The 24,668-nt window shown below is 28.8% G+C and overlaps 1 protein-coding gene across 1 annotated transcript in view; it reads right to left on the bottom strand.

The window, feature by feature from the left end:
- Window positions 1-6,896: 6,896 nt before the first annotated feature.
- Window positions 6,897-24,668, bottom strand: part of LOC105846133 (gamma-aminobutyric acid receptor subunit rho-3) — a 49,918-nt gene continuing 32,146 nt past the window's right edge. Inside the window, exons 4-8 of the mRNA XM_065804142.1 lie at window positions 22,309-22,538; window positions 15,028-15,110; window positions 14,680-14,832; window positions 11,903-12,246; window positions 6,897-7,643 (exon numbers count right to left, since the gene is read on the bottom strand). Of these exons, the coding sequence (XP_065660214.1) occupies window positions 7,236-7,643; window positions 11,903-12,246; window positions 14,680-14,832; window positions 15,028-15,110; window positions 22,309-22,538 (1,218 nt within the window). The 3' untranslated portion in view covers window positions 6,897-7,235. The remainder of the gene's footprint in view (window positions 7,644-11,902; window positions 12,247-14,679; window positions 14,833-15,027; window positions 15,111-22,308; window positions 22,539-24,668) is intronic.

A 24,668-nucleotide genomic window follows, 5' to 3' on the forward strand; every position in this document is an offset into this window, starting at 1 on the left:
TCAAAAATAACTGAGTCAAAACATTTACAAAAATTGTGCAAGATTATTTAAACGCCTGAGGAAAATACAACAACCGATTTACTTAAAAAGTTCAAATTAAACTCAAAACGCACTTGCCAAAGAATAAACAAAATACTGGTAACATTAGTTCAATGTCGCAATCTTTGCCCTCAGTTAATAAAGTAGGTGATCTTTTCCTTGATCAAAAAACCCTACACCTCTTAAAAGTTCCGATAATTTCATCCACTCGCATTTTAATAATACGTCATCGTTCCTTATGCACAGAATCGCATTTATATACATATATATATATATATATATATATATATATATATATATATATATATATATATATATATATATATATATATATATATATATATATATATATATATATATATATATATATATATATATATATATATATATATATATAGCTGTTGTTCGAGGAAAAGAACTGAGACACAGAAAAAGGATGAGACTTAATTGAATGACGAGTAACACGAGAATGAGTTTTAGTAGGTTGCACAAGAGACGCTAGCTCTTTAGAGCAGTGCCCATTATAGTATTTGTAGAAAAGTGAAAGAGAAGCAACATTACGACGATGTAAATATGGTTGGAGGTTGGCAGCAAGAGCAGGTCCAACTATGTTTACAATACGTTTTTGCACCTTTTCTAAAAGAGAAAGGCCATCATTTGAAGATCCGCCCCAGATATGGCAACAGTATTCCATACAAGGTCGGATTCGAGATTTATTGAGATATAGATTCAAAAGTAAGAAAGTGTCGAGCTCGATAAAGAGATGCAACAGAGAGTGTTGGCTTCTTATCACGACAAGAATAAATGGTAGTATCGTCAGCCATTAATAGCACCTTAGATGCGAGAACATCTGGAAGATTGTTAATGTAAATTAAAAAGAATATAGGGCCAAGGATTGAACCTAGAGGAACCCCTGAAGTTACAGAATAAGAAGAAGAGTGTTGTCCATTGAGGACAACTTTTATACTACAATTGGAAAGGAAGGATTCAATAATCTTAAAGATGTTGCCAAATTCACCATAAGAAGAAAGCTTATGGAGAAGACCAGCATGCCAAACTTTATCAAAAGCTTTTGAAATGTCAAGAGCGATGGCCTTAACCTCTCCACCTTTATCTAATGCACAATAAAACCTATCGGTTATTACTGTCAGCAAATCAGCTGTAGAACGAGAAGATCAAAATCCATATTGATGATCAGAAAGTAAGTTATTAGACTCAAGATGAGAAATTAAGTGTTTGTTAATTAAAGATTCAAAAATCTTGCTTATGATAGGAAGAAGACTAATGAGACGGTAGTTAGACGAATCAGATCGCTCTCCAGAATTTTTGAAAATAGGGATAACAGATACCGCTTTCCAGCAGGCTGGAAAATAAGACTCTGATAAGCACTTGTTGAATAGTTTTGAAAATATAGACGACAGCTCCGGAGAACACTTCTGCAAGACTATAATAAGTATGTTATCCGGGCCACAAGCTGTAGAAGATTCTCAGCATTTTAGATACAGAAGCTGAAAGATATACAGAAATCATTTTAGATACAGAAGCTGGAGTGATACGAATGTCAAGCAATCGATCAATCCGTTTGTTGGCTATATCAGGCAAAACAACTAGTGGAATCAAAAGAAGATATTGATAAAAAGTTCTTAGCAAACAATTCAGCTTTGTTTTTAAGTGAGGTGACAAAGTCTGAACCATACAAGAGAGGTAGAATAACAGATTTTCCCTAATTATTGATACTATTAAAGATTCTCCAGAAGTCACGAGAGCCTAATTTTTGTGATGAAATACGAGATTTCATGACCTGAGAATAGCAGGCTTTAGCGTTAGACAAAACCTTTTTACAATGGTTTCTAGCAGTAATAAACAGACGTCTGTTTTCTGGATAATTGTTTTGCTGATAGATATGGAAGTAACGGTTTCGATTGGCAATCGCAGCACAATGTAAGGAAAACCATGGAGGAGAGTGAGGCTTGACCGGGAATCGTTGAGAGGGAACAAAAGATTCCATGCCAGCCTGAATCCACGAAGTTATGTAAGATGTGCATTTGTTGACAAGAAGACAAAAGATTTCTACCCAAGGGCCATCACGAAGAAAACCATGGAAAGAATCCCAGTTAGCTTTAAGGTAGCTGTAAGAGGTACAATGATAGACAAATTCAGATGATGAAGAAGAATGAGATATTAGTTTTACAGAGCTCTAACTGTGATCAGAAGTACCTAAGGGTAAATGTGGAGAAACTGAGCACTGACTAGGATTAGAAACAAGACATAAGTCGAGTAGAGAAGGTAAATAATTCGGGTTGTCTGAAAAGCGAGTTGGAAAGTTGACTATTTGAGTTAGAGATTGAGAAAGGCAAAATTTTTGGGCTTTAATGCCTGCAGAATCACTACCAAGCCATTCAGTGTGATGAGCATTAAAGTTACCAACAACAACAATATTAGCTGATGCATAAAGAGAGAAGGCTTGGTCCATATGATCAAAAATAAAATTAAAATGAGTGCAGTCTTGAGATGAAGGAGAGCGAAATAAAAAAACCAAAGACAAAGTCAATAGAGCGAAGTGATGCTAAATAAAAGCACATGAAAGAATAGTCTGTGGATTCAAACCTAGTTTCCCGACAAATGGATGTATTCTTACAAATATAAACGCCCAGGCCAAGCATTTGTTTATTGGAGTCTTTACGAATCAAAGGAAGATAACCATAAACACTAATAAGATGAGACAGCTGAACTCAAATTAGTCTCACAGAGAGCAAGTAGGTCTGGTGAACTTTGCAAGAGATAAGACTCAACAGAAGAAAAGTTACTTCGAAGACCACGAATATTAGTGAATGATAGGTTTAGAGAACTTGGTGATGACGATGGTTTTTATGTTTTATAGTTTTTGTACATTATTCTTTTTCAAACTTGTTAAATAATCTGACCTGAAGATATATATATATATATATATATATATATATATATATATATATATATATATATATATATATATATATATATATATATATATATATATATATATATATATATATATATATATATACATATTTATATTTTCAGGCCAGATTATCCTGCTACTGGTAAACTGTAACCCAGTACAACCTGCTTCATGTCCTGCTGCCTTGTAGGATCAACTTTTTTAAGCAAAAGCTTGGAGAAGTCAACTCCAATTTAAAATACCCCTTGCCTTGGGGCTCTTGGTTGAATAAAAGCTAGAGAAACAGATTTTATCTGTTGACCAGCCTAGCACCCCTTCTTCATCTATTAGGCTGGCGCAGATGTACTTATAATACATTGTTTCCAGTTTAGGGTGTTGAATGCTGGAACCTTCTGACTTGATGCATGGGATTTGCCTCTGTCTCTGTTTTTATGACTAAGCAAGTCATTTTATTTTCTCGTAATGAGGGTACAGTTCTAAAACTAAGTTTTATGGTTCTTAGGCCGGATGGTAGTCAGGTTTCCCAAACTCTGTGGTAGCTCTCAGACAGGCTGTTTCTATCAACAGCAGTAAAAGATCAGAGTAATCATAATGACATGCAGCGCATGGATGTTAGTATTTTTTGTGTGCATTGTCGAGGCCACATTTAGAGCCTTTTGTTACGGCAAAGGGTTTATTAATAGTAATGAGGTAATTGCTTAAGCTATTAAATAGTGTACTGAGTACTATCTATGCTTTGAGTTAAGTTTTTTAATCAAATTTAAAAGTGACTAAAGTATCAAAACTATAACACACAAAAAACATCGTCATCAACAAGTTATCTAAACCACTAATATTCGTGGTCTTCAAAGTAACTTTTTTTCTGTTGAGTCTTATCTCTTGCAAAGTTCACCAGACCCTCTTACTCTTTGTGAGACTAATTTGAGTTCGGCTGTATCATCTTGTGATCTTAGTCGTTGATGGTTATCTTCCTGTGCTTTCGTTTAGCACCACTTCACTCTATCGTCTTTCTTCTTTTTTTATATCGCTCTCCTTCGTCTCAAAAAAGCACTCTTTTCGATGTTATTTCTGATCAAATTAACCAAGCCCTCTCTCTTTATCCATTAGCCAATATTGTTGTTGTTGGTGACTTCAATGCTCATCACACTGAATGGCTTGGCTCTAGTGTTAGTAACTCTGCAGGTGTTAAGACCCACAACTTTTGCCTTTCTTAATCTCTAACTCAAATAGTCAACTTTCCAAATCACTTTCCAGACAATCCGAATCATTTACACTCTCTAATCGACTTGTTTCTGATCCTAGTCAGATGTCTTGTTTCTGATCCTAGTCAGTGCTCAGTCTCTCCACATTTACCCTTAGATGCTTCCGATCACGGTTTGATCTCCCTAAATATATTATCTCATTCTTCTACAGCATCGGAATCCGCCTGTTATCGCACCTCTTACAACTACTTTAAAGCTGACTGGGACTCTTTCCAAGATTTTCTTCATGATGGCCCTTGGGTAGAAATTTAATGTCTTCCTGATGACAAATGTACTTTTAATGTAACTTTTTTGGATTAAGGCAGGGAATCTTTTATTTCCCCTCAACGATTCCAAATCAAGCCTCACTCTTATCCATGGTTTTCCTCTAATTGTGCTGTTGCAATTTCCAATCGTAGTATAAAAGTTGTCTTTGATGGACAGCACTCTTCTTCATATCCTGTAACTTCAGGGGTTCCTCAAGGTTCTACTCTTGGCCTTATACTCTTTTTAATTTGCATTACCATCTTCAAGATATTCTCATATCTAAAGTGGCATTGTTCGCTGATAATACTACCATTTATTCTTGTCTTGATAAGAAGTCAACACTTTCCGGTTTGTTTGGAGGGGGCATTTAAGCTTGAAAAAGATCTCATTTCTGCTACAGCATGTGGCTCATAGCAGCTGGTGAAATTTGAATTTTTAATAAATTTTTTAGTTGTTTTAGTAATTTTTTAATTTAGATAAAACCCAATTTCTTTCAGCCAATTGTTATCGCAATCTAGTTATCGTTAACATAATTTAGATAACGTTATCGTTATCATAAACTAGATCTTCCTATATTTATGAACAGTAATGTACTCAATCAGTAATCTACCCTTCATCTTCTAGGATTAATCCTTACTTCCGATCTTTCTTGAAAACCACATATCAAATCCATTTCAAAGTTAATACCTGCACAGGTCGCATCTCTTTATCGTGCTGGCCACTTTTTTACTCCGGATTCTATTTTTTATGTTTATAAATCTCAGATCCATTCTTTTATAGAACACTGTTGCTATATCTGGGATGGATCTTCCTGTAATGTCTAAAACACATAGTTACGCTTAAAAATATTAGAAAACAATATAAAACATTTTATTATAACATTTTTTAATCATGAAGTTTCACAAAGTTTATCTATTAAATTTTAGTTAACTTATGTGGTATTTTAAATTATTTTTTGTGTTAGATAAAATAGTTTATTTAAAATAAAGAAAGTGTACAATGTATCTGATCAGTTTTTATATTCTTTGGGTATCATCAATAAAATATAAAACTGTGTATAATTGTTTTATTTTTAGACAGAAACATCTGAATGTCTGAGCAACATAAGAACTAAGTATTGCAGCATAATGTTCATTTAAAAGTATACTTGTAAATGAATATTATGCTGCAATACTTAGTATTTAGTTAATACTTGAAAGAAAAAGTTGCTATAGCAACTTTTTCTTTCAAATGTTTTATTGCTTAGCTTTTGCAATAGTTAATACAAAATTTAGTTAGATTGCTCTCTTTCTCTTCCCTCTATCACACACACATTCACACAGAAACAAAGTAATTCAGTAATCTTTTTTAAACCTCAAAAATATCTTTCTTAAACATTAAAACCGTAATCCTCGCCATTATAAAAAGTACTAAAAAGCTGTTATAAAAGCTTACATTCTTGCTTTTTCCTCTTATTTTTATATCAGGTAAGTTTAAATTTCTGCACCGTAACTTCCGCATATTGCAAATATTGAATTTAAACATCATGTGCGGGGCTGCCTGCTCTAAAAGTTTCAATCTGGTTACTTAGCAGCCAAAGCTTGGGGCTTTTAAAGCAGCTGCCAAAAGTGATCTGAGATTTTCACGCACTCCTTGGCAAGTGAACTTAGCTGTGTTCTTGGCATTATAAAAGACTGCATGCACTTTATGGAAGAGATCTCTAATCTCAGTGTTTGAATACCACGCAAAGTTTTAGAGGAGTCAAACTCCTAAGCCAAACAAATCTAAGACACCTACGTAAAACATTTATCTTTGCACCGCAAGTTTAACTGGCTTGACCATGTCATTACCAAAAATAGCCAAAATCAAAAAAATCAGGCAACAACCCAAAAAGGTATTACTTTTGGTTTTGTGGGACGTTCTCAGCATTGTTTAATAGGAATTGAAATTTATTGAAATCAATATTATATACAAATATTGAAATAAATAGTATATTTATGCTATTTTTCTTTTGTTTAGCAGAGGAACACGTGTTAGCAACTCTTCACTTTAGCATTAGTATTGATTGTGAAAATACAAGTGTTTAAAATTTGCACTATGCTTGAAAATCTTTATAGTATTAACATTTAGTTAAAAAAGCAACTCATCTCATTAAGGAAATAGATAATGTGAAAACATTACTAATTTTAAAATCAATATGCACGGTTGAACATGTTAGGTTTAATCGTGTTTTAATTTCAGCAAATGTGATTACAACATATATAACCATAGCTATAGTTTGTTTAGTATTTCATTGTAAATTTCCACTAGATTTCCGGGATATATAATTATGAAGAGATGGTGGGATAATGGTCGACATATTTTTAATGAAACATAAACGTTGTAAGAAAAATATTGTTCGGATGAAAAAGTAAACATTTTTAAAAACAAGATTTTACTAAATAAATTTATTTTGAAAATTTCAAAGTATAAATTGTAAAGTATAAAAAAGTATAATAACAACATTTTTCTTTTGTGTATAACAGAAAAAATTAAAAAATATTTTTATGCATTTCAATATACAAATACGCAAAATCTCTGATCAGATTCTTTTTGTTCCAGCCATAGATTATGTGCTATTTCACGTGCTTTTTAAATATGTTGAATATTTTTTATTGTATAAATAAATTACCCAATAATGACAAAACGTGTTAAATACGCCTCAAGTCCATTAAAACGTGTTAAGTACGCCTTGTGTTTATTGCGACATTAAAAATAAAGAACTACGGCTTTCAATTTCGATAGTAGAACCACCAGTAAAATACATTAAAACTAATGAATAAAACAGGGAAAAAAACGCGAGCAAAGTAATCAATTGCAGAAAGCGAAATATTTTCGTCTTTTGGAGCAATTTCAACTTCGACAATCTCGTTTTCTAAAAAAAATGTTGAGTTTCGGTTTTTGAATTTTATCTTCAGCTTTTCATTGAGCAACTTTTGGCTCTCGCATTTAATGTGGATTTTTTCTGGTCTTTCGTTTTGGCTTATTTTTTTTGTGTGCAACTGCTGGTAAAGTAATGTAGCATCTTTAGAATAGTCAATGAAATCATTGATCAAATCTGCTTTTTCTCGGATGTTTTTGGAAAAATCGACCGAAAATTTGTAATCTGACTTCAGTTGCGAACCAATAAATAAATTTCCCTGAATCAAGTTTTTTGAAGTTAGTTATTGTTAAAAAGTTAAACACGTTTAATAAAATGTTATTAATAAAATAACAACACATTTAAATAATGTACATGTACTTGAAATTATTTAAAAATTTGAGACCTTAGAATATCAACACCACATATGTAACTTTTTTTTTTTTTTTTTTTTTGTGTTGCGTTAGAAACTAAGGATGGTCATACTTTCTCAAATGCAAACTTGTTCTTTTTTTACTTACGAAAGTCTTAAATGAGAAAGTAAACTAATTATTTACTTTTATAGATTCCAATCCAATTTTTATTTACAAGTAAAAGTAATTTACTTTTATAAAATAATTTTATATTATAAATAAAAGTTAAAAAAAAAGCGAGTTTATTTTTAAATATACGTTATTATTAGCTAGCTTATTTGAAAGGTTTGAACCCGAATAAATCTATTGGTGCTGATAACATTAGTCCAAAGGTACTTAAAGAATGCGCAGCTCAAATGACTTACCCTCTTACTTTACTTTACAATAAAGCACTGTCCGAAGGCTCAACACCTACAGCTTGGAAACAGTCACACGTCACACCGTTGTTTAAAAAAGGCAGTCGTCTTGATGCCGCTAATTACAGACCAGTGTCTATCACATCAGCTCCATGCAAAGTAATGAAAAAGATTATCAGGGAACAGATAACTAAATATCTTGAAAAAACGAGCAGCATCTCACATAATCAACATGGATTTATGTCCAAAAAAGGATGCACATCTAACTTATTGGAGAGTGTCGACTACATCACGAAAGCGTTAAGTAAAAGAAATTTTGTCGATATTGCATTTTTGGACTTCGCGAAAGCGTTTGATAAAGTTTCTCACCGTAAACTACTTCATAAATTGAAAGCATATGGGATTAATGGCAATGTTCTAAAATGGATTGAGTCATTTTTGATTAGTAGAAAACAGCGAACTGTTTTAGGTGAACACTCTAGCGACTGGACCGATGTTCTAAGCGGAGTTCCTCAAGGGTCTGTACTTGGTCCAACATTATTTATCATTTATGTAAATGACTTAACGGATAAGTTAAAATCAGTTCATAAAATCTATGCTGACGATACTAAACTGTTACAAGAAATAAGACCTGAGTTTCACGATGCTGATTGCCTGATCCTACAAAATGATTTAAACATTGTCACAGAATGGTCAAAGAAATGGCTGATGGAGTTAAATGTTCAAAAATGTAAAGTTATGCACCTTGGTTATGGAAATAGTAATCATGAATACGTATTGAATGATGGAAATGCATCACTTACTCTTGAGGCAACGGATATTGAGAGGGACCTGGGTATCTTCATATCTAATGATCTAAAATGGAATCAACACATACAGGTTGCAACACGTAAAGCGAGTATGATACTTGGCCTATTAAAAAAGACATTTAGATCAAGAGATATGGAAGTTTGGAGTAAGTTATACACTACGTATGTTAGGCCGCACCTGGAATTCGCTATTCCGGTATGGTGTCCTCACTTAAAAGGTGACATCAAAGAAATCGAAAAAATTCAGCGCAAAGCAACAAAAGTACCTCATGATTTAATAGGATTACCTTACGCTGAAAGGTGTCGTAGGCTCAATTTTATTACTTTGGAAACTCGCAGGAGACGTGGCGACTTAATCCAACAGTTTAAGCTAGAAAACGGTTTTGAGAGTATCAATTGGCATAATCCACCAATTCGCAGATCATCTTCCAATGTCCTAATGCGTAAATTCACATATAATAATGCTCGTCACAATTTTTTTACAAATCGTATTGTCAATGATTGGAATAACTTGCCGTCAGCATGCAAAAAGGTTCCGTCAGTTAACGCATTTAAGAATAGAATTGACAAGTATTTTTTTTCTCCAGCTGCAAACAGTACATCTTTTACTGAAGATGAGCTACACGTTTATTAATTAATTCGTGCTTTAGCAGCTACAAATATTGGCTTTTTAGATACTATTTGTCATAGATGTAAACTTGAATTAAATGAAAGCAATCTTTTTTCCCTTTTCCCAATTTTGATATCAACTTACTTGCTATGAACAACAATTGCTTTTTTTTTTTTTTACTTAAAGTTTATATTTCACAAACCATAAATTTTTGTATAATTTTGTTTGTTTGGTTTTTAATTATTTGTCATTTTATCTACGAGGACTTATTTAAATATATTACTATTACTATTACTGTTATGTAATAATAGATTTTATCGAAGTATAATTTATTTTTTTACACATATAGTTTTTAGATATTATTTTATAGTTTTTAGATATTATTTATAGTTTTTAGATATTATTTATAGCTTTTAGATATTAATTATAGTTTTTAGATATTATTTTAACTCTATTGATTGAATTTCAAAACAATTTAATTGAAAAAAAAACAAAACAAGCTAAACTACTTTTATATATTCATTAACAAAAAAACAAAAAAGTTTTAAAATATTTCAAAAATTTTTTAAATAAAGCAAAGCAACAAAAAAAAAAACTATATAAAATTATAACTATTACATTTTTTAATTTTAAAACTTTGAATGTTAATTTTAGTTTAGAACTTTTAATTAGCAAATATTTTGTTACGCAAACTTTTTTTTTAGTTTTAAATCTAGAAAAAATTCCTTTTGATTAAAAGAGTCCTTGCCTAATATAAATCCTCAGTTTATATATTCTCATTTAACTTAAATTTGAATTGACTATTTAAATTAATTTAAATTTTATTGGAATTTATTTTTTAAATTTATTTTTTAGATGGACTAAATCTCATTATTGTAATATAAAATTAATGTAAAGCCGTAGCCGTATCAGTCAATGATATAAACGCAGCCGCAGCCTACAGCTATATCATGTGTCGCTTCGATTCGATTCAAAACAAATGATTCAATTTTTTCGAAAAGCTATTTATTTTGTAAGTGTTGTTGTCTTATATCAGATGTTGTCAGATATCCAACGCTAGGATGCTGTCAAAATATTTTTATTTACCTCAGCCAGAGTAAAGTAATAGTAATAATACTGCTTCCAAATAACCGCTAAAAAAATAATGCGGCAAAAAAAAATTTTAAAAAGAATTTTTTTTTGATAAAAGATGCTTAAATTTGTATTTCCTCATATTGCTGATTCGATTCGTGATTCGATCCGATTCGGTTTGAGATTCAATTCGAAACTAAAAATGCTTATTCGCAGGGCCCGAATATATATATATATATATATATATATATATATATATATATATATATATATATATATATATATATATATATATATATATATATATATATATATATATATATATATATATATATATATATATATATATATATATATATATATATAAGGGTGTCCCTAAAAACAATTTTTTTGAAAAAGATCTGCTCCCACCTTTTAAATGTGTTCTATATAATACAAAAACACTAGGTTTAAAATTTTGTTGAATAAAAAATATTTTTAGAGGTCCCCCAAAACCCTTTAATATTTAACGGGTCCCTAATATTTAAAAAAAAAAAGTTTCTCGAAAATAGGTCAACCTGGTACTCAAATGAAGCGAAATTATATAAAAATTTCAAAAATAACATTCAATAATATAGTTATTTTAGGTTTTACTGCGTAAAAATCTTGTTTTTAGCAAAAAATGAAATAAGTGAATTTTTCATGATAATTGTGATAAATAAATTTAATGTTTAAATTTATTTTTCAAAATGAATATTATTTTTAAAGTTTTTATATAATTGCGCTTCATTTGAGTACCAGGTTGACCTATTTTTGAGAAATTTTTTTTTGAAAATATTAGGGAACCGTTGAATATTAAAGGGTCTTGGGGGACCTCTATAAATATGTTTTTTTCGAAAAAAATTCAAACCTAGTGTTTTCGTATTATATAGATCACATTAAAGGGGTGGGAGCAGATTTTTTTCAAAAAAGTTGTTTTTAGGGCCACACTAATATATATATATTATATATGTTTATATATATATATATATATATATATATATATATATATATATATATATATATATATATATATATATATATATATATATATATATATATACTTACTCAATAGTACATATTATTCTAGTTATATAACTTACTTTAGTAGATAAATATTATATCAGTATTTATAATATTAAGCAATAATTTTTTTAAATATCTGAAAACCTAATCTTGAATTTAATATCGATTTTAATTAATATTGAACTATCATTTTATAAAGTAATAAAAATAATAGAAAAATTATAAAAAAAAAATACTTCTTTATAAGTGCTTTTTCTCTTCTTTTTATGCGAAGTGTTGAGAACTATAATATATTCAATCAAAGCTAAAAAAACAAAGATAAGTGACGCAAACAAATACAAGTCCAATGCTTTTATATACCCAACTTTAGGCATGCTTGCGTTAGTAATGCTAAGCATTGTGATCAACGTCAGCAAAGATGTCACTAAGATACCACAACGCGCAGGAATTGCAGTTGGTATAATCCAAAATGATACCCAGGTTACAGCCACAATTACCGCACATGGTAAGTAAATTTGCAAAATGAAGTACTCACGGCGCCGCCGAAATGTAAACTTTGCTGTAGCACTGGAAAATGATGCTAAATGTATAATTAAAGTAGATCTATAGTTTACATTGGCTAAAAAAAATCTAAAATACAATAAATATAACATATAACTAGTTAAACATCGACCTGGAAACATTGGCCGGGAAACATATGCCAATAGATTCAAAGAATAATTATAAGAAAAAAAAATCAATACTAATAAAAATATTTATCTCAAATAGTTTTTTAAAAGATAAAATTTTGATAAAATTAAATAATAAATAAAATGGTTTTAATTGCATGAAAATTAAGCTTGTATCAGATTAAAAAAATTTAATCTAATTTATACAAAGTATAGTTTGAAAGGGCGAAATGAAATAGCGGATATGATAAATTAGGGTGGTATGAAATAGTGGGTATGAAGAATGTTCGGAAATATTTTTCAATAATATTGCAGAGAATCTTTTTCTGAGAAAAATATTTTTTAAATTTTGACAAAAAATAATATAAAATTTTAATAAAAAAAATAATTTTTTTTTCAATTATTTGTCAAATTTACTTGTATTATTGTTTGTATTGTATTGTTTTATTTATATTATTTGTCAAGTCCGTAAAAAAAAATAAAGGGCACAAAACTCTTGCAACTATGAAGTGAAGTTTATCGTTAGTGAACTTAAAATGTAAATTTGTATAAATTTTTACCATTGGTTAAAAATATTTTTTCAAAATTGAGTTTGCTATTTTCGGTAAATAGTTGAGTTAAAAATGAAAAAAGTGAATTACGGGGTTGAATAAAAAATGTTTATTGTCAACGTAGTGAGTAGGACTAAATATTTGTATTCAAATTTCACTAGTAAATTGACACTTGACAGTAAAAAAATTTCACTAGTAAATTGACACTTGACTATAAAACTGAGAAAACTGAATTTAGTCAAAATTATATATTGCTAATAGCTTCTCAACCACCATCAATCAAAATGTCAAAACACCACCACCAGTTGCTACACCATCTAAATTAGCTACTATAATTCACATACTAACCCCTGCCTCTTGTCATATACAGTCGCATATTATCCTCTACCATCAAAATTGTCACAGCTCTGCTACTCTAACAGCTTTGCGACGAGTATTTCACATCCATCACGTTAACAAGCTCACAAAAAATTGTAGACATCTGATCCCAAAGTTCGAAAAAAGGAAAAGATCTCAATAAATCTGTATTAATCTAGAGATCAAAAGATGTTGCAATAAATGCAGTTAGGAAACAACGTAAGCTTAACTTTGATAATGAATAAATCAATCAACAACAGCAACTCTAACAGCAATAACAACATCAAATAAAGTCAAATATAAAAACTGCCGTAAGTATTGAACAAAGCTTTCAACAAGTTAAAGTAGTGAATGGTATCATTATGAAAATTCAAAATGCAAAGTTTGGCTTTGTTAAACATGCATACCAAAGCGATACATCAAAGTACGTGATTTTATTGGACCAAAAAGTGTTGCATAGACGACAACTCAACTCATCCTCATGAACCCTTCAACAACATCGCAAGATTAATTACAAAAAAAGTCGCTTTTTTTTTAAAACTCGCTTTTTTAAAAGTCGCTTCTTTTTTAATTATTATCATTGGTTGTTTTTTTAATTGCTGCTATTGGTTGTTTTTTTAAATTGCTACTATTGGTTGCTTTTTTTAATTGTTACTATGGCTTGCTTTTTTTAAATAAATGTTTCTTTAATTACCCAATGACTTGCATTCATTCTCCCGAAATGGGAGAGTATGAGTGAGTAAAATAAAATATTTTTAAAACTAAGTAAAGTTTCTTAAATTTAAAAAAAAAAAATTTTGTTTGACAAATTTAAATGCAGTTCAAAACTATAAATTAAATATAACTATATATTTATACAAATTAAATATATAAATAATAAAACTATATAATGAAACTATACTAAATTATAAATCTTTACTTATTCATTTTAACTTAATTTTACTTTATAATTGATAAGTTTAGTTAAATTTAAAGTTATAATTTATTTTGCAAGCGTAATCTTCTTTTTCTAAAGCCCACTAAATAAAATATTTATAACTTGGAACAAAAAACCTTGCCCTAGTAAAAAAAAAGTTGCGTTTTTGTTATGACTTAGTAATTCCCCTTTTTTTTATTTATGTCTCAATGAGACGTTAATATTTTATTACAGGGAAAAGTTAATGAGATGTAATATTAATTAGTATTTTTAAAAATAAAAAAAACTTTAAGCGGTTTTTAATTTATCAAAAACATCAATAAAAAAAAAGTTAAAAAAAAGGGGGTTTCATTGAGACGGTCTTATCGACTTTTCTTTAAATTAATATTATTAACGACTCATAAACTTTTTTTGTGTTTTCTAAAACTAATAAACAGCTAATAAACAAATATTTCCCATCCGTAATTTTAAAATGTTGTTACTGTTACGTAAGTTACGTAATAATACTTTGTAAAACTTACAATCGTGATGAGGAGTCTTTTCGTAGCTTTTAAAAGCGTTGGTGACGTCATAGTTTGCCATTTCTTTATCGTGAACAGCAATGTACTTTTCATTAGTTGAATTATCATCATTTAAATACCATTTATAAACTATATATGACTGATCATAGCCATCTGGTAAAAAATAATTTTGATATTAAAGAAGATATATATATAAAAAAAGTTAATCAATAGAATAGCAGAAAAAAATTTTCTCAATCCTTTTTTTAATGCGGGTAAGGTAAGACTAAGCTAACTTCTACAAATTTAAAAATATTACTTAAAAAAAAAAAGAAAACTTGTTAAATATAACAAACATTTTAAACTTACAGCTTTCAATTGCTAAATAGCAGGTTTGCTCATCAAAAGGATAATTTTTGAAATCCATTCTACAAGATGCAGTTGCGGTAATTCTAGTCAAAAATTATTATTATCAACTCAGGAAGAAACTTTTTACAAATTTAAAAAAAAAACCCTGTAAAATAAATTCTGTTGCATGCATTAATGGTTTTTAAATAGTTTAACTTAAAATTATTTTTATATTAAAATTTCCAAATTATTTTAAATTAAACTTTTTCAATTTTATTTAATAATATTAACAACTTAAATTATAAAGTGACGTTTTAAATTTATTTTTTTACTATTCCTATTACTCCGTTTCTTCCTTAATTAACTTCATAAACATATGTTATTATTTTACTCTATAAATTTATTCCATTAAATTACTCCATTGGTTCAGCTCATTAATTCACTGCATTGATGTAATCTATTGATAATAATTGAAAGTAATAACTTTATTACTCATATTTATTTTCTTTCTCTTTTACTTTATTAGTTAGATTGATCTTCACCAACGTAAACGCAGTATTTGTTGCCCTGGAACCCAGAAAATATTTTAGTAAGAAAAACAAGAAGTTTAGAGGCTTAAAATAGGAGACGAAATTCTAAAAATAGTAACTCTTTGAAACATAAGATTCTTAAACAAACTATTATAAAATTTGGTATAACTTTATTGTAATTATCTATCTTTTTAATTCTTTTACCTTTAAAATTATTCTTTGCAATACTTTGTAACCTAGTACGTCCCACGGAACATGGTGACAAAGGGACGTACTAGGTTACAAAGTATTACAAACCTAAAATGTCAGAGCAATTATAGAAGGTTATTAACTTTGTATAATTGCTCTGACATGTTAGGTTTTGGTTTAGTTCTCTTTGCTCTTTAAGTCTACATCAAAAATAAAATAATACAATCTTGAGCTTTTTCTTTTCTAAACATTAGTTTTTTGAGTTTGTGTAACGTGATTTGGTGTTGACAGCAAGTCTTCATTTTTACCAGTTATGTGTTTTTTAAGACTGCCACTGCACAGTGGGTCAGAATTGTTTGATAATGGCAAAACTATTTATGGGGTAAATATAGACAAATGATACATGTTTATAGGGGTTTTAAGATCAAGGAATTTTTTTTCGAGCTTTTATTTAAGTTTGGAGTGATCATGACCACACAGGTGGTCATTTTAGGGTTGTCAAAGGTGGTCTTGGGATGACTCGATGATTTTTAAATTAGATTAGACATTTTTTATGTCTAAATTTAAGTAATTGCAGTCAGAGAATTTAATTCTGGGCATATTAGGTCTTTGGAAGTGGTCATGACCGCTAAAATGGTCATTTTTGGGGTGGTCAAGGGTAGGTCTTAACAAAACCAAAAAATTTCAAAAAAACGGTTTTCGATTTTTTTTTAAATTGTAAAACCGGTAATCGGTTTTTCTTCCGTTTCTCTATTATAAAGCGATCTGTTATTATTGCTGTGTAAATCCAATGTAGCCAACAGAATCGATATACTGGAATTAGATTTGTAAACTAAAAGAAAATTTTTCTTACTTAAGCTAAAGTAAAAAATTTAATTTTTTTCAATAACTATTAAACATTAATTTTTATCAATGTACAGTTACAAAATAACTATTAAACATTAATTTTTATCAATGTACAGTTACAAAATAACTATTAAACATTAATTTTTATCAATGTACAGTTACAAAATAACTATTAAACATTAATTTTTATCAATGTACAGTTACAAAATAACTATTAAACATTAATTTTTATCAATATACAGTTACTAAGTAACAAAATGTACACTTACAAAATCTTTTTTTATTCATTATCAATGTAGTTTGAATCTAATAAATTTGGATCATTTTTTTTGTTTAAGATTCTTTTTTCCTTTCTAATCCTTCTTTACGAGATTCATAATAACGTAAAAGACTTTTACAAAATATATACAATTTAGCGTACTAACAATATAAAGCTAGGTTTCCGAAAGAAAATCATAAGTATCATATCATCGGAACCTTAAAAAGTAAAGATGTTTATTTATAATATATAGATATAATGAAGATTTAACATAATGCAAAGATACATCATACTAACATTTTAATATATAATATGCTGAAGGTTTACCAAATAAACTTTACAAACGTTTTTAGTAGAATTTTAGAATGTTGTTCATAGAGAGAATGAATTTTTTTAATTTAGTTTTAAAAACAGGAAGAGTAAGAGAATGACCAAAATTTTACTTTTATTTTAATATTATTCCAAAGATCTCAAAATCGTGCACCCTATCTTTGTTTTAACAACAAACAAAAAAATCAACAACAGAAAAAAAAAAAAAAATGAAAAAATACTTCAAGTTACTGTTTAAAAAAAAACGGCTTTTTGGTTTCAAGAAAATTTAACAAAAAACCGGTTTTACCGGTTGCGGTTTGTACCGTTTGCTAAGGCCAACCGTTTGCTAGGATGTCTCAATGGTTTTTTAATTAGATGGGTCATGTTGTATGTCTCAATATAGGTAATTATGATTAGGAAATTCAAATCTGGGCATATTTTTCTCTGGGAGTGTTCATAACCGTACAGGTATTTATTTTAGGGGTGGTCAAGAGTGGTCCTAGAATGTCTCAATGGTTTTTCAAATGAATGTGACAGTTATATGTCTAAATATAGGCAATTGAGGTAGGGCAATTCAAATCTGAGCATATTTGGTCTCCAGGAGTGGTTAGGATTGTACAGGTAGTCATTTTAGGCGTGGTCATTTTAGGGTTGTCAAGACAGTATTTTCTTTATTTTTATCTATTTTATGAACTTAATTTCTTTGATATTCTAAGTATAAACATGCCAGCAAACATTGTTTTAGTGGATTTGCAGTAAACCTATATAGTCTTGTTTTAGCGGTTCATTGGAGTTTTGCTTATTGGTTCCTTAGTGGACCATTATTGGTAGCCACTTTAAATGACTAGTCGATAACTTTCAAACATTTTAATAGTCGTAAGTTATCAGCTAATCACTTTTGGCAGCTGCCACTAATGATCGACTAAGTAACCGAAGAGCAAAACTATAGCGGTCCGCTAAAAATGTCTATTTTAATCCACTTAAAACCCGCTATAACATGTTTGAATCTAGTTAATGACATACATTATACATTAGTACATCAAGAGCTCCTTGGCCTCCTTAGATTGATTGAAGTCTTTGGCTTTTCCATGCATCTTCATCATTAAGGTCATCTTAATATTATAGTTGCAAAGCAACTTTATCAAAAAATTATAGTTTGTATAGTGCTTTATGTTTTTTTAGTGTAAAACATCAATATTAGGGTGTATGAAATGACTACTTTTCACATGTAATCCATTTTTAGGGGTTATTTAAATGGACATAACACTTTTGATAAATTTGAAGCACAATTTTCTAAGTGAAAACGGCATTTTAGAAAAGTTATTTAGATGACATTAAAAGTACTAGATAATGTAGTTTTCTTACTTTCAAGAATCATTAAAAATCCTTTTTTTCTCGTAAACAAACTAATTTCTCTTTACTAAACTAAACTATAATTTTTACGTAAAAATCTTTGCATACATAAATACGAAATAATAAATATCTTCCATAAATCATCTTTTCACACATGTTTACCAAAAAGTAACATAATACAATAATCCACAAAAAATCTACATTAAAAAACCGCTTAAACATAACAAAAATAATTACTAATAAAAAAACTAATAAACTAAAATCCGTCATAGAATGTTCCATAACTTTCCACAACAATATTAAAAGTGCCATTTAAAAAAAGTTTTAACAAAATTTAATTAAATAAAAATCTGGGGCCGTTCTTTATGCGCCTCCGTCAGTTTTTTAAGGCTGATTGGATATTATTTATAATAACAATTCTAGCACCTTATGCGCTTAGCTGAGCTCAGAAAATTTGTTTTAAATCATTATATATACACGTAATTTAAAGTTACCACTTGTACAGATTAGCGCGGGCTAAAGTTTTTTTGATTGTGTAAAGGTAAGTATTAAAAAAAGGTTTGAAAATAATATTTGCCGATAAGAAGTTAAAATGTTATAAAGTTGTCTTACTAGTCTCATTCTTCTTTTTTATTTAATTTTTTCATTTTGACTAATATTTGAAAGGAAAAATATTGCCATTTTCGTGGTAAAATTGATATACTGAGCTCAAAAATTATAGTAGGGAAAATGTTGTACAAGTTTTAGAGTGGTGGGGGTCTCTAAATTAAATTTATAAAAAGAAATTACTTCAATATTGAAGTTGGTTTTGCTCACCTCTGGCCCACTGTGCGCTGTTTTAAAAATGTGATACAAGAGTTGCTTAAACGTTTTTCAAAAGTCAGTTGCTTTGCAAATGTAATTGTCTAAATGAATTGATTATGATTTTCTTGAGAGTTAAAAAATACAACCAAGTCTGTACCTCAAATTCCAGATGTGACCAAACGCTAGCCAAATAGATAACTGACCACAGATTTACATCTCAACGACTAAAAAAAAACTTTTTTAAGTATAAGTGACATTTGATGCATTTTAACATGGAAATAGCCTTTAGCCATAAAGAAAACTCCAATCTTGTGTACGTTTATGTTTATGGTAAATGTAAATAAGTGCGATGAATGTAGCTTAGGAACACAAAAACTTCTTAACTAATCTCTTGACTTTAAAAAGTTTTTTAAAAGTTATTATGATTTCAGGTTTCCAAAAACTTTTTCAATAGTGAACTTAAAGAAATCATATACCTACTCAAATTACAAAGTTAGCATCTGCTACGAATTCCTCTTTTTATTGTGATCGCTATTTTCCTCTAGACTCCTGATTTTATTTTCTATTTCTATAACTTTGTTATTTCTCCTTGTATTAAATAATGTTGTCATAATTTTGTAGTTTATTTAATTATGCCCATTTTTTTGTAAGCAGGCGAGGTCCAAAATATGAACAATATGTTTTATAATTTTTGAATCTTCTGCCATTGGTTTTTTTATTGCTCTTAAATATTTTTTTTTAATATTTATTGCCCCCCCCCCCCCCAACTTATATTAGAGTTACTTTCAGTTTAGTTGAATTAAAAAAATTTTTAGAAGAAAATTTTTTTATCAAAGTTAATATTAACCATAAAATTATCAATTTTTAAAAATATTCGTATTGGAATAAGATCGAGTTATTTTTTATTGCTGAAGCTGCAATATGCCAAAACCTATAACGTTATAAAGTATGGAACCAGCTAAAAATAAACTAAAATTTATATAAAATATGTATATTAAAATAAAACCAAAACATTTAAAAACTCCCAGTAGCATTACGATTTCCTTTCTTTATCATTTTATTTCTTTATTTTCGCTATTGCAGCTAGCTTACATAAAATCTTTCAGCATTGAATTATAATATCATTCAATAGCGTTAAACGTTGAAAATTTTAAATGTAACATGGAATAAAATTTAGTTTTCGATATAAGTTCCTTTATTATCATATAAAGTCTCATTTTGATTGAGACCGAGGTTTCTTTTATCAAGTAATTAATTGAAGCTGAATAGTTTATAAATTGGTTTTAGTTAGTCTAGGTTTAAGTTCATTATTATCACGTAGCAATCCATGACTGGGTCTAAAAAAAAGGTTTATTAGGATGCGTTTGATCAAACTCTTTTTGCAAATGACTAACACTCTAGTTTGGAACTTTTATAGCACCATGTATTCTTCCAACTGATAAAAATTCTTACTACCACCATCACCATAAAATTCAGTATTACAAAGTTATTAAGTTTGCGTTCAAAAACTTCGCCTAGCAACAAACATATTAGACGATTGGTCAGTCTAGTATAGCTTTGCTACCTTGATGCTTTGCTGCCCTACAAAGATGCGTACTTTTTAACATATTTTATGCATTATATAACTAACACTATCTTACTTTGCCATTGTTCAATTGACAGGGAAAAACACATCATTAAAAGAGATATATAAAGTATAATCATTGAGTTAAAAAGCCCAATATAATTATCTATATAATCTATTAGTATAAAGATAAACTATAAATTTTATATATATTTTATCTCTCTCTCTCTCTCTCCCTCTCTCTCTCTCTCTCTCTCTCTCTCTCTCTCTCTCTCTCTCTCTCTCTCTCTATATATATATATATATATATATATATATATATATACATATGTATATATATATATATATATATATATATATATATATATATATATATATATATATATATATATATATATATATATATATATATATATATATATATATATATATATATATGTATAGATCTATAGTTTGTTGTCTTTGGGAAGAACGGAAGGAAAAAAGTGATTCTTACGCTAACACATACGTCACTTTTAATTACTTTTGACTTTCGTCCAACATTTGCGTGTTGGACGAAAGTAAAAACCATTAATTTAATTACAAATAAATCGTTTTTAAAAAAAACCACAAAAACGCAAATTTAATTGACCAAAATGTTTTAAAAACATTCTGAATGTTTTTAACAATATAAACAATGTTTTTATTTTTATTTTTTTTAATAAAATGTTTTTATTTTTAATTTTTTTAATAAAATATTTTTATTTTTATTTATATTTTACTGTAAATCATGCGCGGAGTGTTGCTACATCGACTATCTTATAGCCTGAATCGCAAGGGAGTGCTGATACATCGACTGACAAATAGCCTGACTCGCAAGGGAGTGCTGCTATATCGACTGACAAATAGCCTGACCTGCAAGGGAGTGCTGCTACATCTACTATCTTTTAGCCTGACCCGCAAGGGAGTGTTGCTACATCGACTGAGGGTTTGGTTGGGGCAGGCAGTCTATCAATTAATAAAAAAAATAATTCCGGTCTTGCATTTTAATTTTTAATTTTTGGCAACAAAATATGGTAAAAACTTTCGGACAACATCTACGGGTTGTATATATATATATATATATATATATATATATATATATATATATATATATATATATATATATATATATATATATATATATATATATATATATATATATATATATATATATATATATATATACATATATATATATATATATATATATATATATATATATATATATATAAATTTTTGAAAAAGTAAAATTTTTTAACTGTTTCTATGGAAGTTGTTAGAGACACGCAAAGGGGTTCAGCAAAATTTATTCTATTTAAAAAAGCTCGTTATTTTAAAATTATTTTATACTTTATTCTAAATAATAAATAATATCATAAATGCAGTTGGTTCAAAAACTCATGCTAGCAGAGTGTAAATGTTACCTTGCATGATGTAAAATCATTCCATTTGATAGATTTACAGTAGTAAATCGGTTTTCCACAGTTACAAAATGGAAATTGGTTGCTTTTGAGTTAACAAACACAGTATCAGGCATCCAGAAATCTTCCGCACTTTTTCCAACAATGTTAACGGAGCAATCTGGAATTTCTGGAAAAATTTCTAGTCTTTCATCATACCAATGTTGCGCAAAATAAAAATCCATGTTGTATTTCTAAAAAAACTGTTTTTTATTAAGCGTAGTATATATTGTGTGAACTAAAATTTATGTTTTTAAAAAAAATAGTTTGTTGTCTCGCCAGCTAATGCCATCATTGCAATCATCCACTAAAGTTTGACAGAGCAACTTGAGTATCTTCGAAATAAGGAGCTTTTTTCTACATCACATACACATTGCTCATCTCATCTAGATGTAGCTAAAATCAGAAGAGTCTTATGACTAAAATTTTAAAAATGAATTATAAAATTATAAACCATATTATGAATAGTTGTTTTTAGTTAAAAATTTGCAAGACTCACTTTTTTTTCAATGATCTTTATTCAATAAAGAATTGGACAGAGAGAGGGTCAATATAGATGATGTTAACAATATGTTATTGTAATCTTTTTACTAAGCCCCCAATTAAAGTTTCAATAAAATATAGTAATTGTATTAGAAACCCTAACAACCGTGAAAGTACAACTTTGATAAGCAAATTAAATTAAGATAAAAAGAAAAAAAAAAGTTAATGAATTAATTCAGCTAAAGATAAAATGGTCTTAGACAAAATCAAATCAGTTATTAGTCAAGAGAGTGTATATACTTAACCCAACACAATCAACAATAACTATCCGTCAATAAAGTAGCAAATTCCAGACCATCAAACATTAAACCCAAAATCATCACCTAATAGATTTTTAAACTATATGTATACCAGTTTTAGTAATTATTATCTGTCGCTTACAAAAAATTACTATGTTATTTTTGCCACAGACCTGGTCTAACGAATTCTTTGCTCCATTTTTTCTGGGTTATGATATTTCCAGATAAAAAAACATTTAGAATAACTCTGGCTTAAACTCACTTTGCTTCACAAAACTTTTTTTCTTGCTTGCATTTTTTTTGCCACCATTTAGCGGAGTAAAATTCGTTAATCCAAATTTATTCTTTAGCTCTATTTTATTGGTGAGTATTACTCAAACGGCTAATCAAAATAAATCAGCTGGAATCATCAACATTGGAAAAAAGAACTTTTTGTTCAACTTTTTAATGACCTGAAGTAGAAGAATCATGCCTTCAGCGGCGCTGGTAAGGCAAATAAAGGTGTTCATAAAGTTCCTTCCTTAGCAGAGGTTTAAAAATCTGTATAATTAAACTCTTTAAATATACGACGAGATGTGTTAAACTAAAACTGATCTTACTTCACTAGATAGCAAATTAAATATGCGAAATTAATAGTAATTACCAAGTTTGATTTAACTTTTTTAACAATCCATTTGTAAATAGTTGGAACGTTAGGGCTCTCAATGCCTATTCTATCGCCATTTTTTCAGATAAAATAAACCAGCTACTTATATGCATGCGCTGTGGTAACGATATAAACAGATGGAATAGTGTTTGTACAATATATATATATATATATATATATATATATATATATATATATATATATATATATATATATATATATATATATATATATATATATAGTAATAGTAATAGTAATAGTAATAGCAATACAAGCTGCTGTAACGACTATTATCGCGGAGCATAAAGTTTAAAATTTATACTTTAACAGCCGTTAAAAAATGTTTATCTAGTCTAGCTTTATAAGAATTTACTGTCATTGCAAAAACCACTTTTTCAGGTAAAGCATTCCAATGAGGTATCACTCTGTTTGTTCATTGAGTGACCTCTAAGACTTTGGGAAGAAGTTTTATGAAGCTATTTATACCACAATATCTTATCATTCCTTGTTATTATTTTGAAGAACTCAATAAGATCACCTCTTGTACGTCTTGTTTCTAGAGTTGTGAGACCTAACTTTGTCAATCTTTCAGTATAACTTAGATGTTTTAGTTCAGGTGCTAGCTTTGTTGCTCGTCTTTGAATTTTTTCTAAGTCATTGATATCGGTTTTATTACCTGGACTCCACATCGGAACTGCGAATTCCAGGTGTGGTCTAACCAGCGATGTGTATAATTGCCTTATCATTTCAGTATTAAGATAAGTAAAGCTTTTTATTATTAAACATAAGATTCTTTGTGCTTTGTAGCTGCTTGAACCTGATGATTCAATTTCATATTGGATGAAACTATTACACCTAAGTCTAATTCTTTTGTTGTCGTTTTTAGAAAAAAAAAC

Source organism: Hydra vulgaris, chromosome 08 (genome assembly GCF_038396675.1).
Source record: "Hydra vulgaris chromosome 08, alternate assembly HydraT2T_AEP".
Lineage (NCBI taxonomy): Eukaryota > Metazoa > Cnidaria > Hydrozoa > Anthoathecata > Hydridae > Hydra > Hydra vulgaris.